General features: G+C 50.3%; 1 protein-coding gene across 1 annotated transcript; it reads right to left on the bottom strand.

Annotated features, from left to right (window-relative positions):
* Positions 1-1626: 1626 nt before the first annotated feature.
* On the bottom strand, positions 1627-20016 carry GABRQ (gamma-aminobutyric acid type A receptor subunit theta). Its single transcript, XM_017645840.3, has 10 exons — positions 19625-20016; positions 17436-17524; positions 12376-12443; positions 10905-11125; positions 9758-9840; positions 9172-9309; positions 8510-8662; positions 7720-7976; positions 4217-7179; positions 1627-2020 (listed from the first exon to the last, which is right to left on the bottom strand). The coding sequence occupies exons 1-9, from the start codon at positions 19768-19770 to the stop codon at positions 6274-6276; spliced, it is 2061 nt and encodes a 686-aa protein (XP_017501329.3). The 5' UTR covers positions 19771-20016; the 3' UTR covers positions 1627-2020; positions 4217-6273.
* Positions 20017-21822: the final 1806 nt, after the last annotated feature.

The raw sequence follows: 21822 nt of genomic DNA, 5'->3' as shown, positions 1-21822 counted from the left end.
TATCCCTAATACATTTTTAACCTTCATTCCTCCATGTGATATTAAAGGGAGGTTTTCTAAGAAACTGATTTGTAACTGAAACTGAGAAATCTGGAGTAGAGGAACAAGAACTGCATTCTGTTGCTGCAAACCTTAGCCTGGCGTCAGAAGAGCTCAGGTTCAAATTCTGACACTTGATCACTGTACAGTCACTGAGCTGATTCCAGAACATTGGACAGAAACTTGCTTGAATCCATGATGACTAGGGCCTTATCCCCTATGACTTTTAAACATATCAGTACAAAAAATGCCCTTGAGCTTATTAAAAAATAAAACATCTCTGCTTCAGTCCTGTATCCCTTGCTAATTCCCTTGAGGTTCTGCTTCAGAGGACAGCTTGGGAGAGACCTGGACTGGGGCGGCAGCACCATGGAAGAGCCAGCAGGCCCCTGAGAGGCCCTGCCAGGGCTTGGACGAAGCTGGCCACTGTGGGAGGCAGGAAGAGAGGCCTTGCTGCCAGCCTGGACAGTGTGTGGCAAGGGCTCTTCTACCTTGCGGGTTAGGGAGGTTGCAGGAGGTAAGGGAGCCTCATCTGGCCCGTCTCTCACCCAGTCCCTTAGGGTCTTTGTATATTCAGTGGGAAGCAAGTGACAGTAGAACCATTCAAGGGCCACAGGCTCCACCTGAGGTCACGGGCCACCTTCAGAATGTCCCTTGTCAGCAGAAATTGAGGCAGTGGAAAAGAACTCCATAGCTAAGGGTGGGCTCCAGATGTCCTGTGCAAATGTTCCCCAAGCCACCTGCATTTCCTCCTCCTGCATGTACCTGTGATGACACCAGCCCTGCACCCACCACAGGTGGCTCAGCCCCGGCAGGGTGTCACGCTTCTCCTGAGCTTTGCCCAGAGAGGCCACAGAGGAGGAGCCATTAGGTTGGGTTCCCGTTGCAACTCCACAGTCTGTGTTGTATGGGGCTTGGAGGCCAGTGCAGTGGCAAATGTGGGCCATGATAAGCACTCTCTGCACCATCAGCAGGATGTCTTAAATGACTGCAAACCTTTAAAAACCCGAGCTTGCCCCCTTCCCACCCCCATGGCAAGCTCAGAAGGTTCAAGTTTGTGGAAAGGTGTCATTGCCAAACCTCCACCTCATCTTGACCCTTCACTTCACACGGTGCAGAGTCAGCCGCTCTCATTGCAGCATGTTAGGGCAAGATGCTCTTGTTAAGGTATGGTAATGTGTCTAGCTGCTTTTTATTCTGACATCTACCTTGGCAAAGGCGAATTTTAAAAATGTTCTTTATGAAGACCTTTCCCTCCCCCAGATGGACATAAATGTCTGTATTGACGTTTCCCTCCCCCAGATGGTTATGTCTATATTGTATTTTGACACAATAGCTTGACATTTTAATATTTTTGTTTCAAGAGATTAGAATGGCTTGTGCAAACCTGAAGTTAATTTCAGCTGCAACATTACCACTCCCCCTCCACTTGAAAACCACGACTCAAATGCCCCAGGGCATGAGGAGATCGATGTGCACAGCCACGAGCAAGCAAAGGTGAGTGACGGAAGCCCAAGGCTCTCTGGATCCAGGTGGGGCTCCCTCTCAAGCCAACAGACAGGAAACACAATGACCCATAAGTTTATTTACCATTAAGTGCATTTATTTTCTTCTTTTGGCTATTTACAAATGTTTATTTCAGCCTACTTTTCAGAAGCAATACTTTATGTTTCCTCACGTTTTCCTTTTTGAACTCACGACTGGTCAAGGTCCTTTTCATGCAAAAATGTACATTTAACGAGGACAAATTGGCCACCAGGCCATCCTGGGAGTTATCTCCTGCTCTGTGCCCTTTGCGGGTCAGGCCATCCAGGACACGTGGGTCTTGGTCCTTCTCCTCCTCTCCTGGTTTTCACTGTCTGGGCCCAGCTCCACTCCCAAAGACCTGCGTGTGTCTGGCTGTACCGTATGTCATCTGTCTGCAGGATGGCACTGCCTCAGCTACCCTCTGAAGAATTGCCTTCGGTTCCGCTGAGGACTGCTGACCTCAAAGTCGTACACATGTTATGTCAGCAGAGGTGACCCTGACCAACTGAGGCTATTTCCTAATTGAAGTATATCAGGGAGATACTGTAACATCCCCCCAAACCCAACACAGATCACAGAGATTTCATATTGATCACAGGACACGATACAACAACCACGAGCAGACTGCACTCTCAGTAGGACAAGCCACAGTTTCCTGTGTTGCGTGCCGCCACAGCACAGCGCCATGCAGGTGGGAAGCTTAGTGAATGCATAGCTTAAAGGGTTGGCTTTTTTATGTGCACAATAAGGAAACCTCATTGGGAATAGCCAGTCTCAGGAAAACGCAGCTCTAAATATGCCACGACTTTGCGGCCTTGCTATTGACAAGCTGATGGCGATTTTAAGAACACATTTGACAGGCTCCAGGAAGACCCAACAGATTGTCCATTATCTCTGCAAAGGCACCCCGCCGCGGCAGGTGGTACAGGCAAGAACTCTGCAGGAAACATGCCCCACAGCTTCACAACAAAATCATGCTTTGGAGAGACCCAGGGTGTCCTTTCTGTGGGAGCGGTGGAGGAGGGGTTCCAGGGGGAAAGCCCTTAATGGGATAGCCCTTGTGAGGAAAGGAAAGGGAAGATGGGTAGAGGAGTAAAATAGGGGTTGCTTCATCCCCGACTCAGCAAGACCCTTCCCTCTGCCCAGGCTCCTAGCGATCTGCTGCCACAAGCACTCTCTGAGGGGCTGGGGCTGAGAAAGGTGCCATGGGCGGAGCCCCAGGAGTGCCCCCCTCGTGCTCTGCATATCCAGTCACTTGGTGTGGGGTGAGGAGTGGGAGGGGGTGTAGGCAGCTAGCTGGGGGAGGGGGTGCCTGCTCAGCTGAGGACCGCTGAGGATGGGGCTCAACTACAACACTGAGGCCGACCGAACACACACACCATGGTAAGGGGAGATCTGGCAATTCTCAGGCTAACATGACCAAGGCCATGGCAAACTCAGAAGGTTCAAGTTTGTGGAAAGGTGTCATTGCCAAACCTCCACCTCATCTTGACCCTTCACTTCACACGGTGCGTGCAGCGGAGTCAGCCGCTCTCGTTGCAGCATGTTAGGGCAAGACGCTCCTGTGAAGGTATGGTAATGTGTCTAGCTGCGCGGGTCTACACAGGCATGCACAGGTGGCCTCTTTGCCCTTCCCCCGTGCTCCGCAGCTTTCCGGCGCACTGCTGCCGGGCACGCCTTAAAAGCCCTTTTTGTCACCACTGTTCCAGTCTTTCTGTTTGACATCACCCCAAATGAACTGCTGTGTCCCACGGGGCCCAAAGGCCCTCCAGAGTGTTGGAGACCCAAGTCCAAATCAACCAACTAATGTTTGGGCCCCAGGAAGCAAGCTCTTCAGTAGCCATGACGGGAGGTTCACATGTGGGTCACTGCTCTCCCCACAACCTGAATCTTTCTGTGCGGGATGTCCAGAAAGAAAGAAGCCATCTTAGACGTCCCATCAGTGACTTTCGTTTTTAGCTGTCTTCCATGATGCGCGTATGTGTGTGTGAATAGAATAAGTGTGCAGCCGTGCATGTGGATGTATGCATGGCTGTATGTGAGTGCTGGTGCACGTGTGTGTATAGATGGATGTGCTGCTGAGGGTGAGCGCTCACGTGTGCATACACAGATGGGTGGTGGTGCAGCTCTGTGGGCGTGAGTGTAGGAGGCTCTACTTGCATGCTGTGTATACAAGAGAGACCACACGTTGGGCTGATGTAGGCTCTCCTTGGTCTGCCCTCTCACCCCTCTGACCATCTCTTCCCCTGGAAGGGCTGGGAGGAGGGAGTTTGGACTCCAAACCTAAGGCTGAAGTTCAGCCAGCGGCCATCGTGGGATGGGCTACGAAAGTGGCCCCACATAGGCCCCCCACCACAGCCGTGCCTGCGGCTGCCTCCCAGGCACCTTCGGTTCTCTCCCTTCTGCTGCCCGCAGCCGATCCCGTGGATCAGGCCCTCACATCTGCCACCCTGCTTGCAGCTGCTCTGGCTTCCAAGGTGGCTGCATTAAGGGGCTGAGCTATAAAGGCTACACGCAATGCGTCTCCCACTGCCTGGTCCCTATCACAGCTCTGTTCCCGATGCAGCTTCAAGGCTCCCCACCCCTGCCTTTGTTATTCCCAAACATGTCTTTCCAGGACACAGCAAAATGCTGTGTGCTCCCAGCTTACCAGGCCGTTGAGCGCTTTCTACCTCAAGGCACTAAATGATCACTTCTTGGGACTACATTCCCTTCTGTGTCTTGTATCCAGGAGACAGCACAGGTGGGTAGAGGGAAGAGGAGCGGAGCGGATGGGGACTGGGGGACACTGCTCCCTGGAAGAGGAATTGGAGAGAAACAGTTAACCAGCCTGGCCAGTCGGGCCCCCCCATGTATGTGGGAAGAGGCCAAGGGAATGTGGTGGTTCTAGAAGAGCCACCGACAGGAAATATATACGCTTTCAGGTGTATTTCTTTTCATACCCTCTCCAATCAGATAAACACGGAATTATTTAGGCACACGTGCACTATACACACACACACAATACACCCACATCAGAACACACAAGCACACACATAGAGAAGCCAGAAAGTCATACACTTTCATATGCGTGCACACACATATATGCATCCACACGTTGTCATGCATACACTCATACACACAACGATGTAGATTTGCACTGATCCATGTGGAGCTACACAGTTTCTCAAATGGCTGTATGTGTGCACAGAACTACCCTGATGCACACACAGCCAGGCAGACACAAGGACACGAACACAGAAGCACAGTTAACAGGGTAGGTGGCTGAGGAGCTGCAGGAGAGGCTGCCTGGGGAGGAATGAGGAACACAGGTGGGGCTGCTTGGCAGACTGGAGCGTAGGCTACTTTCTCCTGCCTTAGGAGCTCCGGGGCGGGGGCAGCATCCATGCCCCCCGTGCTCGGTTCACACGCGTTGGTCGTCAATGGCCTCTTCCTGCAGAGACACTCTGCGTGCTGCAGGGTGATGTCTGGTGCCTGGCAGATAAGCAGAAGCCGACAGAACACCCCCTTTTGTAAAGGGGAAGGGAAGAAGGGGTCCATTTCAGTTGAGACTTAAGAGGACAAGAAGAAAGAGCAGGTGGGGCAGCTCCACCACGCACTGGCTGGATGTCCCCAGCTTAGTTCATAAGCTCGTTTTCCCTTGGAACACTGGGCACAAGGTCCTGAGCCTTCCCTGGCTTACAGGGCTCCCGTGACAGTCTGATGATGTTGTCGGTCAGTAAGCTTGTTGGTACTTAGGTATGCACTAGACAAACAGAAAGGATTAGTATATAGATTCACAACAGTTGTTCATCTGCTGTTTGAGATTAGATGGTGAACTTTCCTAATGCTAGCCTTTCACCAAGTGCTTGCTCTGTGACTGTGGGTCAGTTCAGCATCTGACCTAGACACATGTATGGAGGCCCTGCTGTCAAGCATTCTGATGCACACATGTAGACAAGAGAAATTCTCACTTCTCCAATCTGGGTACTTGCTCACCTGACATCTATCACTCCCTGCAAGCTCCTATGGGAAACATGCTCTCCCACCTACCCTGACGTCTCACTTGGCACCCCTACCCGCCTGCCCACCCACATGCACCGTCAGCCCTGAGCTACACCACCACACTCAAAATATAACAGAAAAAATAGTGGGGAAAAGGCACTTTCAAGATTTCCCAAGCTCCTTAGAGGCAGCTCTCAACACGTGCAAGCCCCTGTGCGGCTCAGCCCAAGCAGATTGACCTCCTCCCACGAAATCCTAAGTGGGGGTGTGTGTGGAGAAAGGGCTGTGATCCCTCGGAGGAACAAAACAGAAAGTTCAAAACCTCAGGAGAATAGAAAAGCCCTCAGGAACGTTTGTGCATGGGACTTTGATCCTTCCTCTGTGCTCCAATGTGGCTCCTCTTAGTCCCCTAGACATTTCCAGGGGCTTTTCTGTGTGCATTAACTGGTAGGAGTCCTTGAAAAAGTGATAGTCTTCTAGAAGAAAAGGAAAATTACTGTGCTACTTACTTCCAGCTTCTCTTCAATCCCTCTCCTTCCAGCCAGAACACATCCTTTCCCACTACCCCTCACCTCATGTTTATAAAGAGAAAGGCAGGGCTGATTCGACTGCCCGGATAACCACAAGAAAAGAACATGAACAAAGAAAAGCAGGCAAAACGGAACCATAAGGACTGTGAAAGGAGCACAGCACAGTGCCCTGTCTCTCTGGGGCAATGGGGAACTACTTGAAATGGTAGGCCCAGTAAACAATGTTGAACACCACAAAGGCAAGAGGGAAGAGGATCCGGGACCACCAGTCAACCTTAGGGACGTAGTCAGGGTGAAAGAGCTTGGAGGAGAATCCTTCAGTGAAGCTGCACCCAGGGCTTGGCGGATAACTGTCCTCAGACTCTGAATTACTGTCCTTGTCTTCGTCAAAGCTCATGAAATCATCATCAAGGCTCCAGGTTGTCTCAACAGCATGCTTGAGTTGCTTCTCGAGGCCAAGGAAGCCACTCTCAACTTTGACGTCATCAGGCAAGCTACGGATCTCATCAAGGTTGCAGCCTGCTTCTTGCACACACCTCTGGCTGAGGACAAGCAGATGCCTCCTACTGGGGCCATGACCATGGTTCTCACCCAAGCTGGAGGTCTCTTCAGGGTCCTCTGGGTCATGGGTCTCTGCACGGCCATGGGCCTCAGTGCGGTTGCGGATTTCAGTAGGAATAATGCTGTCCTCAATCTCGGGACCATGGAAGCGAGTGCCATAGCCATCCAGGGCCTGCTCGGAGATGGAAGGCAGATCGCTCAGGCTTTCTCTGCTGGCTGGCCAGGCCTGGCCTGAGAGGGTAGACAGTGAGCTGAGACTTTCTAAGGAGGCCAGTGGGGCCTGCTTTGTGATAGAGGTCAAAGAGCCGAGGCTTTCTAGGCTTGCCAGGTGGGCTGGCACTGGTGTGGAGGAAGGAGAGCCACTCTCGTCTTCTACGCTGAACTGATCATCTCTCAAGCAGACAGTGGACTTGTTAGAGTCATATCCCGTGTGAACAAGTACTGGCGGGGAGCGAGGAGGGGTGGGGCTTCTCCGGGCAGCACTTCTAATGTGACTGTGGAGCTCTTCCACTGACAGAACCATCTCTTCATGGGCTTTCTGAGGAACAGGACCAAGAGGTTGTTAGTATGTTGGGGAAGTTCATGGCTCCTGCCAAGCCCTTGCTCCCTCTGGAGTGCTAGCTGGTGGATGGAGGCCAGGCCTCCACACGCAGGCGGGCAGGGTTGGGCTCCCTGGGAAGGACGGGGGGTGTGACTGGACATGAACATCCCGCCCACAGCAGGGACCTCAGCACAGCCTGGGGAGCTGGGAGAACCGAGGCAGTTTTCTCTTCCTTTCAGTCTCCCTGTGCTCCCTTCCCCTCTGGCCCCATTGCCTGCCCTTGGAAGCATCCTTGGTGGGCTGGATTTGGGGTCTGAAGGTCTGTGGATGTTTCCTTCTGCCACTTACCACCCTTGGGACCTTGGACAGTGACTCGACCTATAAAGGACCTAGGAGAATTTGCTTCCCTGCTTTGTTCTCTGGTGTGTGTACGTGTGTGTGAGGATTCAACAAACTGAGAAATGTGAAGGGGTCAAGCAGCAAGCTGAGGCCTGAGAGGCACGCCAGGAAAGCAGACTGTCAGGGAAGAAGGCCAACCTGCAGCGCTGTGCTCCGGTAGCGGTAGCGATAGCGGGCCATGACTCTTTGGGCTCGTCTGTGTCGCCTACTATTGCGTCGGGACCCTCCTCGGCTGTAGAAAAGATAGTTGATGTAGACATATTCCAGCAAGGACAGGAACACGAAGAAGAAGCATACAACCACATAGATATCGATGGCCTTGACGCAGGAGACCTGCGGGAGTTTATCCCGCAGATGTGAGTTGATGGTGTTCAGGATGAGCATTAAAGTCAGACCTGCAAATGACATGGCACAGGGCTAAGTCTCCTCAGGTGGCCGAAGCTGCCGGCAAGCCATTGGCTCACATCCCACAGAGAGAGAGCAAAGGTCATGTTCAGCTCTCAGGGCCAGGGGCCTCCACTCAAACGCTCTCTTTGCTCCTCCCCGGCCCCCCCATCTTCATACCCAGCCTGTGCTTCAGGGACTCAGGGACTTCCTACTGCTCTTAGGATTAAGCCCCAAATCACCAGTCATGGTTTCACAATGACTCACATCTCTAGTCCTGTATTGCCTCTGATGGCCCCTTCCCCCTTTGTCTTCCAGTATGTAGGCTTTCTGTTGGCCCCTTAGTATTAAATGGGATCATATTCCTCAGAAGATTTTTGAAGTCCTAAAATATTACACAAATATAAAGGTTTGGTCCACCATATGCTCCTGAAGAAGGGGGCTGAGGAGTCTGTCTTGAATGGCGGAGGTTAAACCAGACCTGTAGCTAAGACACATTGTTTTTCTGCAGGGTGGGACCTAAAACACTTGGGAGCTGACCTACCGAGTGTCACCCTGGCTGCAGAGGATTCATAGTTCATCCAAAATGACATCCAAGAGACAACAGTGGTGAGGACAGTAGGCCAATAGATCTGTACCAGGTAGCTGATGACTTCCCTCTGGACCAGGAACCTCAGTATCAGGCGCACATAGGAACCTGGCAAGGAGACAAACTAGTGTCAGGGTGGCAGGGTTGATGGGATTTGTAGTGTGAACTAGAGGATGGAGGGTGGGAAACCAAAAGGGCAGTTCAGCCCCTACTACTCCTGCCAGGGCAGTCTGCAGACTTGACCTCATTTGCAGCCAGGGACAATGGCTTGTATCAGTAGGCCCCAATGGCCTAGCAAGTCTGCTCTCTCTTTCCATCCTCACTTGATCCATGTCAACTAAAGTTGTCTAGTAGGAGACAGGAGATACTTCAAAGCTGCAAACAGATGGATGGGGAGAGGCTGAGCCTGTGAGGAGGGCTATTTTTATCGCCAAGAGCACATACCTGTTGCACCTGTAGAGTATTAAACCCGGCTAAGCCCTTGGAGGTTGTCAGGAGCCAGAGGGAAATAGGAGAGGAGGCAGCAGAAGCATAGAGGTTAAAGGAAGACGTCTTTATGAGTTTACCAGGGTACAAAAGAGACAAGAGACAGGAGAGAAGGAAGGGGTCAGACCCACCTGTGTAGAAAAGCACCTCTTTGCTAGTTATCGTCTTTCCCAGGAAGCTGAACTGAGGGATATGCAGCTTCTCAGTGCCCTGGATGGCTTGCCCATTGCCTTCCCAGTACAGGACTATGTCTTCAACTGTGTAGCCATCTGGGAGCAGGAAAGGGACAGAGTTAGCTGATCTCAGAAAGCAGGCACAGGCAAATTTCACACCAGAGGGGGATGGTGGGAACCTGCCCTTTGGGGGCACCTTTGTGTTTTGTGGAGTCTAAGCACAGGGTCCAGGGACCTGGAAAGAGAACTTTCAGTTCAGAGTTTCTTAGCCACTGGCTTGTACACAACCTCCCTACAGCAGGGTTCAAGTTCCCAATGGGACTATTTCCATTCTAAAGGCCACATGTCCCCAGATGCCATATATATATACACACACACACACACACACCTCTGTCTATCTGCCTGACTCTGGAAGAGAGAGAGATAAAGGTGAAGGGAGGGAGTCGGGGATCTATACCGTCTGTCTTGCTGTTAAGTCGGCCTTGGGTTTCCTGATGGCCACAACCCCAGGTAGGGAAGAAGGGGCCGCGGGGGACATACGTACAGCTCTCCACTTCCAGCTTGCAGGTCTGCTTGTCCAGAGGAAATTTTTGTAGATTCAGGGAACAAGCTGCTGTGGTGGTGAGTCTACCAAGAAAATGCAAAATGAAAGGAAAAGTGAGTCAAGCCCAGGCAGTGACGGTTCCTGAGAAAACTGCAGTCCCTTTCAACCCTTGAAGCAATTGCCACTTTGTACAGTGGGTGGGGTGTGTGTGTGCATGTGTGCATGTGTGTGTTTCTCTCCCTTCTATGAATCCTCCATGCAGCATTGATCAGCTGAGGCCCCCTTTAAATGAAACAGGTGTGGCCAGTGACCTGTTTCCTGTCAGGTTTGTTGTTCTCTGGCTCTAGCACCTTGGTCTGTGGGGAAGTGGAAGGGGAATGAAGTGGGACAGAGTGGGAGCACCCTAGAGAAAGACAGACCCAGACATAGAGCTGAACCTCGGCAGCTACCTCTTGCAGAAATATTCTGAGCTAAATTTCTCTCTCCTGCTTGCCTTAAGAGCCAGTTGTAAGTGATGACACTGCGAGGGAAGCCTCGGCGACCACATGCTATGCTATGAGTAGGCCAGTGAGGCGCTCCAGCATGCACACAGTCCGTGAGTACAGAGCCATAGACAACAGACATGCACTGCATGCCCCGGGGTCCCCCGCATGATGCAAAGATGACCAATGGCAGGACTGGCTCCCGCCGCCCCAGTTAACAGGCTTCAGCGTGCGTCTGCCTGCATTCCTGACAGGGAGGAAACCTCAGGGAAAGACACAGAGATCAACTGCAGAATGTACACATGGAATGTAAGGCAGAGGGAGAGCCCTTCCGGCTGGACAAACCAAGGAGGGCCTTTGAGTGCAGGGTGGAAGGATGGGCAATGGTTAGGCTCATGGAAATGGGGAGAGGGCCATTCCAGACAGAAGCAGTAGCAGAAACCAAGGTGTGGGGACAGGACAGCCATGGATGGCTGTGGGAAATGCTGACGGTTCCACTGGCTACAGGGCTGGGTGAGTGAGGGGTAGGTGCACGACAGACTTGGAAAGCACTGGGCTCTTCTGGGGTCCTTTTATTAGAGTGTGTTCTTGGTATACTCGGTGGGGGTGGGGGGGGAAGGAAGCCTGTTGGGCTGGTCCCCAAGCCCCTGGGGAAGGAAACTCACCGGATGCCATATCGCACCGTTCCATCTGGGTGAAGCTGAAAAACTCGATTTTCCACAGTCACGTCATGCACAAAAGCATCCTTGCTATTTAGAAAGTAGCAGTCAGGGACCCATAACTTCTCAAGCATTCGATAGTCCAGGGTCAGGTTCAGGTTGGTCTCATGGTATGCTAAACGTGGATCTTTCCATGTCTGATGAAAAACCATTGTGACCGTATAGTCCTGGGAAGAGAAAGGTAAATCCCAGTTGCATGTGAGGTTGCCCAGCTCTTCCTCACCCTCAGGGTGTACACAGACTACATCATAAATGCAGATGAGGAATGAAACATACGGAAGAATGTTAAATATCAGGAATGGTAAAATGAACTTTGTGCAATTAAAATCTAGGTGAAGAAATAGGACACAACCAGGAACTTTCAATCTTCAATGTGTCCCTTCTAGAACATATTTCCTGTACTTCCCAGCAATATCCGTTGTCTTAGATTTTAATAACAATAATTTCCTTGATGTTTGTTCGAGTTTTATTGTCTATGTATGTATTTCTAGGAAACATATTGCTTACTTGGACTTATTTAATTTTTTTCTGAAGGGAATCATATTGTATGTATCTGTAATTTGCTTCTTTCACTCCACATTGTATTTGCAAGAGTCATTCAAGTTTGTATCTGTAATTAAATTTTCACTTGCATTGCTGGTTAACATTTCCTTGTATGAATATGCACTGTTTATTATTGTGTGAACGTGCCATCTATACCAAAATCACAATGACATAAAAACTACGCCACGAAAGTTCCAGTTTACACCTCTGCCAAGAGCAGATGAGAATTTCCAATGCTCCTGCCTTCCCAACGCTCTGATCGTCTGACTTTTGCTTTTTGCCAGTCTGGTGGGTTCTCACTGTGGTCTTATTTTGTATTTCACTAATCAATAAAAGAGTCAAGCATATTTTCATATATTTATCTGCTACCTGCTTTTCTTCATAAGAGTGGCAGTTCCTGTTCAGATTTTCTGATCATTTTTCTATTGATTTTTAATATTCTTATTAATTCATAGGAACTATATATATTTTTCAGTATCAGTCCTTTGTGTTGCAGGTATCTTCATCCACTCTGACTTACCCTTTCACAGTTGTCAAACTCGTTTCGTTCGTTTGTTTTACAAAACAGAAGTTAAAAAAGTTCTGGCTAAACAGACTTTTAATATAATTGAAGTTACCACCTTTCTTTTTTTTACTGTTCGTGTTTTTGGTCTTTTTAGAGAAGTCTTTACCTCCCACAAAGATAATATCCTATGTTATCTCCCCAAAGCTTCATTAGCCTTTCACTTTGAGGTCTATGAGCCATTTTCAAAATGCACCGTGTTCCTCCATGTGGGCTCTGCTGCAGGTCGGAACAACTGGAGTTGGCTTTTGACCCTGCTCCATGTCCCATGTCCCCTGCTCTCAGCCCAATGTCTGAAGCTGACACACTTACCATAGTCATTTCTGAGATCTGTTCAATATTGGAGACATAGATGGATACTCCCACGGGCACAGGGGCACCTACAACACAGGAAGACACTATTACATGCAGGAGAGGACAAAGGTGAGAAGGTGGACTCAGCAGCCACACTGCCTGGCTTTGAGCTCCATTTACAGTTACTGGCTGTATGACCTTGAATAAGTTACCTAACTTCTCAGAGTCTTGGTTTCTCCATGGGTAAAATGGGAATAATAGCAGCACTGACCTCAAGGTTAATGTGGGCCCAGCACCTGGAGCAGGGCTTGGCTCATGACTTGCTGAAACAAGGTGTTGGGGCAAAGTGAAAGAGAAAAGAGGGTCAGGCACTGTTTTCCTAAATGTGATTTATCCTGATAAAAACTCAAGAGCAATGAGGCCAAAGCAAGAGCTAAGATTTTTGGTGTGTGTGACCATGTTTGAGTGAGTGCATGTGAGTGTGTCCATGTCTGAGTGAATGTGTACTGTGTGCATGAGTGTATGTGAGCACATGCACATGGATGAGTGAGTCTGTGAGTGTGTTCCCCCGCAGTGAATGTGTCAGTGTGCTCGTGAGTGTATGTGAGCATTCCTGTGTGTGAGGGAATGTTGAGCATGCTTGTGTGCTTGATCATTTTGTGTGGGAGTAAAACTGTGAGCATGTGTGTATATCCATGCAAGTTGTCTGGGAATGACTCTATGAGCGTGTTCATGTGCAAGAGAATGTATTTTCATGTATGAGTGAGTGAATGTGTGACTTGTGAATGTATTTGTACTTGTTAACATGTAAGGGAATGTGTAAGCATGGATGTATTTGTGAACTTATATATGTGTGTAATGTGTGAGCATGTGTGAATGAGCATATCTGTTTATGTGAGTGTATTTCTGAGTGTTCATATGTGAGTGAATGCATGAGCATATTTGTGTGCTTGCATATGTTGACTGTGAGTAAATGTGTAGGCACATGCAAGCATGTAGGCAGGACGGTGTGTGGAAGTCAATGTATGAATATGTTCATGTGCATATGAATGTGTGATTCACGTGTGTTCATGTGCATTCACGTGTGTCTGCAAGCCAGTCTGTGTGTCAGTGAATTTGTGAGTGTGTTTGTGTATGTGAGAATGTCTGTGTGCAAGTGAATGTGTAAGCATGCTCATATGAGTGGATGTGAGCATGTCTGTGAGTGTGTTCGTGTGGAAGTATGAGTGAATGTCAATTTATGTGAGTGTGAGCACATTTATGGGTGAATGAATGTGTTAGCATGTATGTGTTTTCAAGTGTATTGTGTGGGAGTGAATGTGTGGGTTGTCTGTGTGAGCCTGTTCACATGTTAGTGCATCTGTGAGCATGTCCATGTGAGTGAAAGCATGATTATATTTGTGTATGAAGTTGTATTTACATGAATGTATGTCTGTTTGTATGTTGAGTGAATGTGTCTGTGTGCTTGTGTGTATGAACATGCTCATGTGAGTCTGTGTCAGCATGTTAACTGCACATGTGAGAGAATGGTGTACACACATGAGTACATGTGTGAACACATGTACACACGTGTGTTCATGTGAGTGAATGGGAATGCAAGTGAACTTATGTGTGTGTGAATATGTGAGCATGGTTGTGCATGCAACCATGTTTAAATCAAGTGTTAAGTGAGCATACTTCACTTATAAGTATGCTCACTTATGGTCGTGAGTAAGCATACTTACACACACACACTCATCACACTTAGAAGTATGAAGGTATGAGTGTGTATATGTTCATGTGCTGACATGAATTAGTGAGCATGTCTGTGTGAATGTGATTGAATATGTATGTGAGTGTGTGTGAGTGAATGTGCAAGCATACTAATGTGCAAGTGAATCCATGAGCATATTTATGTGTCAGCACATCACTGTGTGGGTATGAGTGAATGTGCAAGCATATTAATGTATGAGTGTATGCATGTGGATGCCTATGTGTGTTATTGTGTGAGGATGTTTGTGTGAGTTGGTAAATATGTGGACATGTGTGTGTGTGAGCATGCTCATGTGTGAATGCATTAGCCTGTTTATATGCATGTTCATGTGTGTGCATATCAATGTGGGTGTGAGCATTTGTGTGTGTGTGAATGAGTGTGTGAGCATGTTAATGTGGGAGTTATGTGTGTGTGAGTGAACTGTATGTCCATGAATATGTGTTTGAATGTCCAAGCATGTGTGTGAGTCTGAGTGTGTTCTTATGTGAGCATGTTTGTGTGCACGTGGAAGTGAATGTGTGAGCTTCAGTATGTGAGTTTGCCTGTGTGAATGAATTTGTGAGTGTGTGTGTATGTGAGCAGTTTGCATGTGTGGGTTTTACATGTTTATGTATGTGTGTAAACGTGAGGATGTTTGTGTGTGTGTAAGCATGTGTGGGAGCAGGTGCATAAATGTATATACCTAATTGGTGAGTGAGTGAATTTATGAGCGTGCTTATGTGAGAGCATTTGGGTGTGTTACCACGTGACTGTGAATGAATGTGTGACTGTGGGGAGCCACTTCTGCTGCCCGGCTGTCTTTTGCAGACACAGGTGGTAGTGCCTACTAACTACTGCTAACTCAAATGTGATCATGGATGTGAAAATACATAGTAAATTCTAAGGTGCTATGAAAAAAATCAATTTTGGTTCTTTTCTCATTCAGTCAAAGCCTGCATGCAGCCCCACAGCTAAGCCATTATTCTAGGGGTATTACATCACACCGCTGCTATGGAAACATGCATGATGCAATTCAGCCTGCTGGCTGCATGACAGGCTGACTGCCCAGAGCTGAGCTTCTATGAGGGAAATGTGTTATTCCTATTCCGATGCTTCAATGGGCAATGTGCTATTGGGAATCGCTGTATGAATGGCAGCTGAGGAGTAAATGGGCCTCTGTGTGAGGGGCAGCCCAGACTCCAACATCCAGGGCTACTGCAAATGATCCCCAGCAAAGCACTATGTAATGATAGGGGTTTCTAGAAACATGGTTCTTTATTACAGCCTTTCAGGCTTCCTACATGCCTTTAACAGATGCAAACTGTGTTAAGTAGGCAACAAACCCCAGAGCGGCCGGGCAACCATCTCCCCACCTCACTCCAGTGTGAGTGTTGCCTTGAATCTTTACTTCACTTTGGACACAGAGGGGAATTTGACTGTGTCTACTAGGAGGCCTAAAGGGAGTCCTGGGTTCCCCCAACCCAAATTCCTGGCCTGGCTTTCCCCTGAATTGCTCTGCCACTGACTCCCCTAGGACAGCTCCAGACTTAGAGCCTGCAGTGCCTCTTTCTGTCTAAATGCTAGAACGTCCTGCCTTGTCCTTGGCGCCCCCCAGCCTTCACCTTCCATTTGGCTGACTTCCGGACCCATGTTTTCCCATTTGCCCTAGGTCAGCATGCCCATAAAGCTTGTGTAACCTGGGAGGTTAGGCATCAGGTGTAAATAAATCCACTCAAAAGATGGTGCTGAGATGCCTTGGAGATATTGTGGACCAGTCACACCGGATGATCCCCAGAGGTTGGTTGTTGCCCCTGCTCCCTGTCCCTGGTCCTGGACGCAATAGGCAACAGCAGAGAGAATGTGTTTGCTGTACTTGTACTTGAATAGCTGTTTGTCAGCCTTTGCTGAGCAATGTGAGAACACGGGAAGGAGAAATGGCAGCTTCTCTGGTGAGCTACACGGCCGCAGCTGGTCCCAAACTGCTACACTGTGCTGGGGTGCTGGCTAGGCTCTAACAGTGAATTTCCATATTGGAAGAGCCTGCCTTTTATCCTCGCCACACCAGCTTCTCAGGTCCCAGTGCACAGCCACCTTGGAGTCCTGGGGCTATATCTTCTGCCCTCACATTCAGGGGGAGCAATGCAGCAAAGAGGACACCAGTCAAGTGTCCCACCTTCAAAGCTTAGTGCCCAGGGAGACCGCCTAGGTTTTCAAGGTGGCTCTGCAGGCAAATCAGAGCCCCTGACTGGTCTACTCCAAGGGCCACTGCTCCCTGCTGTGGGCCCTCTAGGAAAGAGGCTACATAAAACCAAAGACCTCTATTCATGTGCACAAATGTGCAATTAGCATTCATTAACCCTTTAGAGTCTAGTGCCCAGTTCCACCACCTGCATGAAACGAATTCCTTAGCTACTCGGCATTTTAGCTCTGTTTCCTTTGAACTGAAACGTGACTAACCTCTATTTAATGCCCCCTTCCTTTTGTCTGTCCTTAGTCTAGGTTTCCTGGGTGGCCCCTGGGCCAGAGATGCTACTCCCTATTCCCCTAAAGCTGTGTGATCCAAGTCAGCTGCCCTTGCCAGAGCGGGAGGTGAGATAGAAACGAAAGGAGAAACCAACTTATTGGCTTCTTGGACGTTTGTGGTTCAGTTTCCTTATCATTTCTCATCTCCGTGCTTGAGATTTGAGGGCTAGGCTAAGGAGTTTGGATTTTACTTGGCAGTTAAATAAAACCATCAAAGGTTCTTGAGGTGTTCAGGCTGGATTTATAAAGATCATACTGACTGCAGTGTGCTGAATGAACTGAACTTAGTGGGAGCTGAAGGCTTGAAGAAGGGGGCGCACAGGTGGAAGTGCCTGGGACCCCGGTGAGTGACGTGAATTAGACAGAGACCATGCCCTTGGTTCTGAACTACTGGAATGGAGCTTCTGTCCAGGGTGCAAGGAATGTTTGCCCTCACATTAAAAGGTACAGAAAACCCTAGCCTGACAAAAATGGCACGTTTTGTCTCGTACACAAAACATCTGAGGTTAGCGCTTCTGCAGCCACACCCGGGAGTGCGCTTCAGGCTAGGTGCTAGTGCAAGGGAGGGGCCAGAAAGCTTCTTGCATTCTTACGCAAGACAACGAAGTAGGAGAAATTCCCTCGTAGAGCAAAAAGCTGGGAGGTTGGCTGTCTGGGAGTGCTGGCTGAAGGTCGCTGCAGAGTCAGGAAGGGGGGGTCTGGAGAGGCAGAAGCATTGAGCCTGGGGAGTGCCACTGGTCAGCTTATTGGGTAGGGCTGACTTGTGGAGTTTCAGCTCTATTCCACCTAACACAAAGGCCTCTAGTATCTGGACATGTCTTACCTCCAAAATTTGGTCTCAGACGGACATCATATCTTGACAACACCCTGTCCAAAATCTTGTGAACCACAGCTTCATTTGCGCAATTTTTGCTGAAAACAGAGAAGTCATCAGTAAATGCTACCTTGCTTCTCAAAGAACAAACAACAGAGAGCACCCTACGCATCAGCTTGCCAGGCAGGACCTTGCCTTCTCCTGTACGCACGCAGGCATGCAGACATGTGGAGTCAGACATGCACACGTCTCTCCCTGCTCCCCTCCCTCCCTTCCATGAGTCAGCCGAAGCACCGCAGTGACACAGACTCCTCTTTGGCCCTCCCTCTCCCCAGTTTTTTTTTCTAGAGGAGAGTGGGGTGCAAAGACTGGATTCCTGTTACTGGGCAGACTTTGGGGGGGGACACCTGGAGGGAACAGTGTGTGGGGGGGAATGTGGAGGGGAGGGAATGGGCAGGTTCGAGCCCTGAAATGTACACATTACTTCAACCACCTGAGGAGCTGGACCTTGCCAATGGCCTGGATGCAGCTCTTCAGGGGGGTGGGCGTCCTCCTTCCCGGGGTGCCTGATTGCCTGAGGCAACGTCACCTTCCACCCTCAGTGACCTCCTGAGCTGAGCCAACCTGTTTGCCTTCTCCAGTTCAGCCACATTTCCCCTACCTGGGCTAGAGCTGGGTACTTTCTTGTCACATCTAAGTCAATCTCAGTTTTGTACACATCTGTTTTTAAGACTTGGCGTAGGGCATATGATGTAGAAAGAGCGCCTTGCTCATGTGGCAGAGATTTATGACCCCCACTCAATTAATCAAAGAATTTCAGATTCTTGGGGCCCAGGGCTGTCCTAAAAAAGATACATATTCTGTGGACAGGCATCTCTCTGGTGAAGCATGTGCTCCCAGCCTAGATGTGTTTTGGGTGAGCGCATGTAAGTGGATGCAGCTAAACCCTGCCAGAGAGCTGGCCTTCCCAGAAATCTCTGATGCGCTCATCCGATTCACCTAGACCTTCAGCAGGGCTCTTTTCCCCAGAAAGGGCTTGTGAATGAGAACAGACCCAGGGACTGCCACTCTGACTCTTAGCATCTTTGACGCATTGACCAGACATCAGCCCCTGCAAAGTTCAGTGTGTGTGTGTGTGTGTGTGTGTGTGTGTGTGTGTGTGCGCGCGTGCGCGCGCGCACTAGCGCAGTCTGGTACGGAGGGTTAAGGCTATTGCAGGGCCGCCTGCTGGCATGCTGCCCAGCTGCTCCTCCTCCTATTTTTTCCTGAATACACGTTCTCTGGTTCGCCATTAAAAAATTATTCCCAATGATCTTTAATGACAAGATTTTATTTTGTTTCATTCCAAAGTGTGCACATGAATTCTTCCTGAATTAAAGCAATGCATTCCCACCTGCTCAGGACCACACATTACCTATATGCCAGCACTTGGCATCCGTGGCCACTGCAAATACATATTTAGGTGTGATCTACGTGTAAAGGGTGGCTATTTAACATCTCTTCAGGTATTTGCAGACCCAAACAAACTTGAAATTGAACACAGAAAAAAACCTGAATCATCTAATGTTTTCAGAAGAGTAAGTACAAAAACGCACCCATGGCAGCCCCCCCTCCCGTTATATGGTTATATAGCCACGGAGCACACTGTCTGGGCTCCAAGGAGGTTGAGTCAATAATAATTACTACCTGCGGTATTGGAAAAAGTCCCTCACGGCTCACCACACACACACACACACACACACGCGCGCGCGCGCCTCAGGGAATAGACTCAAATCCGGACTCAAACAGGTGTCTCTACTGTCTGTTTTGTGAATTGCCCATCACCCTGTACCCGCTTCCACCCCAATCCCACAGGTGTCAAAGGGCATGACTGGGAAAAGGTGCCCGGGGCCTTAGTTCCCGGGGATAGGTGGCAGACCCTGGGGTGAGAACACCCCCGCCAGCTCCGGGGGTTGCAGTCTGGGCACACGCGGGGCTCTGTGGGGCGCCGCTGTAACAGGTGCGCAGAAGCACAGGGCTCTGTCTCTGCCACCGGCCCCGCTCCCAACCTACCCCCTTCAGGAACCTGCAGGCAGGGCCCTCGCGACAGGGCTCGGCGCCCCCGGGTCTAGGTCCCCCAAGCCCGCTCCGTCCGAGAGGTCTGAGGCCGCCCGCCCGCCCAGGTTGCCGCCAAGCCCAGCCTGGCAGCGCCCACTTACCAGTTGAAGAGGTTCAGGACTACTTCGGGTACGGTGGAGAGCTCGAAGTGGAATTTCGGGACGGGACTGGGGTTGTCGCCCTCCGCGAGCCAGGTCCTGATGAGCAGAAGGAACACGGCAGCTCGCAGCGTCCCTCGGATGCCCATGGCCGCGGCGCTCCGGCGGCTGGAGGGCGCGAGGGACTGCTGGGAGAGGGGCGGGTGGGGGCAGTGAGGGGCGCGTGCAAACTGGGGGGGTTGCTGTTAAGAAGGCAGGAGCGAGGGTGCGGGGAGCAGGGGACGCGGGGCTTAGAGCAGAGCCCAGACTCCGGGGGGCGCAGCCCCCAACAGCTCTGCCCGACGCAGCGCCCCCAGGACGCGCCCGCCGGCTGCGAGGTGCGCTCCGTCTGCGGCAGCTCCTGGCGAAGACTGGGCACCGAGCCGGCGCAGGCTGGCTCCTCCCACTCCGACAGCAGCACCGACAGAACCAATCGGGCAGGTGCCAGGAGCCGCACAAAAAGGCGCGCGCTCCTGCCTCTGCCCGGCCCCCCTCCCCGCCCCTCCAGGCTTCTGCAGAGTCCCCACCCCTGGCCAGCTTCCGACTCAGGGGCGGGGCGCCGCCGCGGTAGGGGAGCGGTGCTGGCGGGGTGGGCCGTCGGGCTTGCTTGTCCTCTGTGCAAAAATGCAATATGTGCCTTTCTCTTGGAAGGGTGTGTGACCAAGATTTGGTTTTGTGGTGAATGGCGTGAGGTGATTTGACTGCCCTGGCTGAATCTGCGTTCCGGAATAGCTGGACACATTTGGGGGTCGAGAGAGATCTGGGCTGCTGTTCATTCCCTTGCTCCTCCAGTAACCCCACATGCCTTGCCTCTGGGTGGAGTGGAAGGGGATCACCGATGGATTTTATGTCAGAGCTCTCCCCATAGCAGGAGTGCCCTCGGGATGGAAATTTGGTTCCAGGACCCAAGAGTGTCCTGAAGACTCTAATTTCCCAGAGTCCTCTTGGTCGCAGATTTGGGCCACCAGGACACAGCTCCGGGAGCTGGAAGGGTTCGCCAGCGGGGTCCACCCTGAGATGTGTCTCTGTTCCATAGCCCAGGCATGCAGAATTGAAGTGAGGGTCAGGGCTGACACCATGGAAGGGGAAAGAAGACAAAGGCCAGTGTTTCAGATGTTCAAGGGTGTTAGTCTCTGGAGAGCAGGCCACTCAAATACTTCTGCATTCTGGCCCTATCATGAGGAAAAGCCTGGAATTTTGACCAGAGGGCTCTTAATCTTTCAGACCCCTCAGACACTGTCCTATGAAACAGAAGGATCTCAGAGGATAAGGAAATTCCTCCACACAATCTCCTCTGTCCTTCCCATCTCAGATTCATGACAATGCAAGTTCAGAGAGAGAGATCCTTCAGAGCCCATGGGCCAGATGGGCACTATACAAACAGACCTCAGTCCCGTTCACCAGCACTTAACCTCCTAAGGCATGCTATTGAGAAAATGGATTTCAAGTTCACTCTTGGTTAGCAAGAACGTTCACATATACATGCAGCCCTCTTCCCCTTTGATTCAGTATTTGGCAAAGGGAGCTGGGCATGTTTGTGCCCAGCAAAGCTTCAGTTGCCTGCCTGGGCGAGTGCTTCCTGCAGCTAAGGGTTTGAACCCTTTATCCCCATTGTCTTCACTTCCTTTAACAGCAGAGTACCCTCATACCTTCTCTCCTCTTCCCCCTGCCCCACTCTTCCCTTTGCCATTGCAGCAAGTGCTCTCCTTCCCACATGGATGCAGAAATAAGAAAGGATGGTCCCGTACGTCCCTGACTATCACATACAGGAGTGGATTGATGGAACCCACCCCTGTGGCTATTCGTTCTGCCTTCATCATCTCTGGCCAGCCAGGCATCCTTACAGAGACAATCCTTGCTTGATAAAAGTGGAAGGGCCATTCCCGATCATTCTGTCCAACTACCTGCTTTGTAATATAGGGAAACTGAGGCCCAGGGAAGGAAAGGGGATTGGTCCAGGCTCACATACCAATAAAGGCCAAACTAGAATCCCCGTTTCCAGTTTGCCTACTTCCAGGATGTTATACTTTTAGAGTGATTCAGCTTTAACTGGAAGTTCAGGCAACCACCAGCAGATGGGAGTAGATTTATTTAGATGCAGGATCTTCCCAGCACCCTGGAATCAATTTGCACAGGCAATCAGTCCCTCATCTGTTAGGTGA

This window comes from Manis javanica, chromosome X, assembly GCF_040802235.1.
Source record: "Manis javanica isolate MJ-LG chromosome X, MJ_LKY, whole genome shotgun sequence".
NCBI lineage: Eukaryota > Metazoa > Chordata > Mammalia > Pholidota > Manidae > Manis > Manis javanica.
This window is presented reverse-complemented; position numbering and strand designations above follow the sequence as displayed.

Excerpts from the sequence above, each read along its gene's own strand:
- GABRQ (XM_017645840.3), bottom strand. The coding sequence starts at position 19,770 with ATGGGCATCCGAGGGACGCTGCGAGCTGCCGTGTTCCTTCTGCTCATC. Across the intron at positions 12,444-17,435 it reads TCTGAGACCAAATTTTGGAG|GTGCCCCTGTGCCCGTGGGA; the intron begins GTAAGACATGTC and ends CCTGTGTTGTAG. Across the intron at positions 9,310-9,757 it reads CAAGCTGGAAGTGGAGAGCT|ATGGCTACACAGTTGAAGAC; the intron begins GTACGTATGTCC and ends TCCTGCTCCCAG.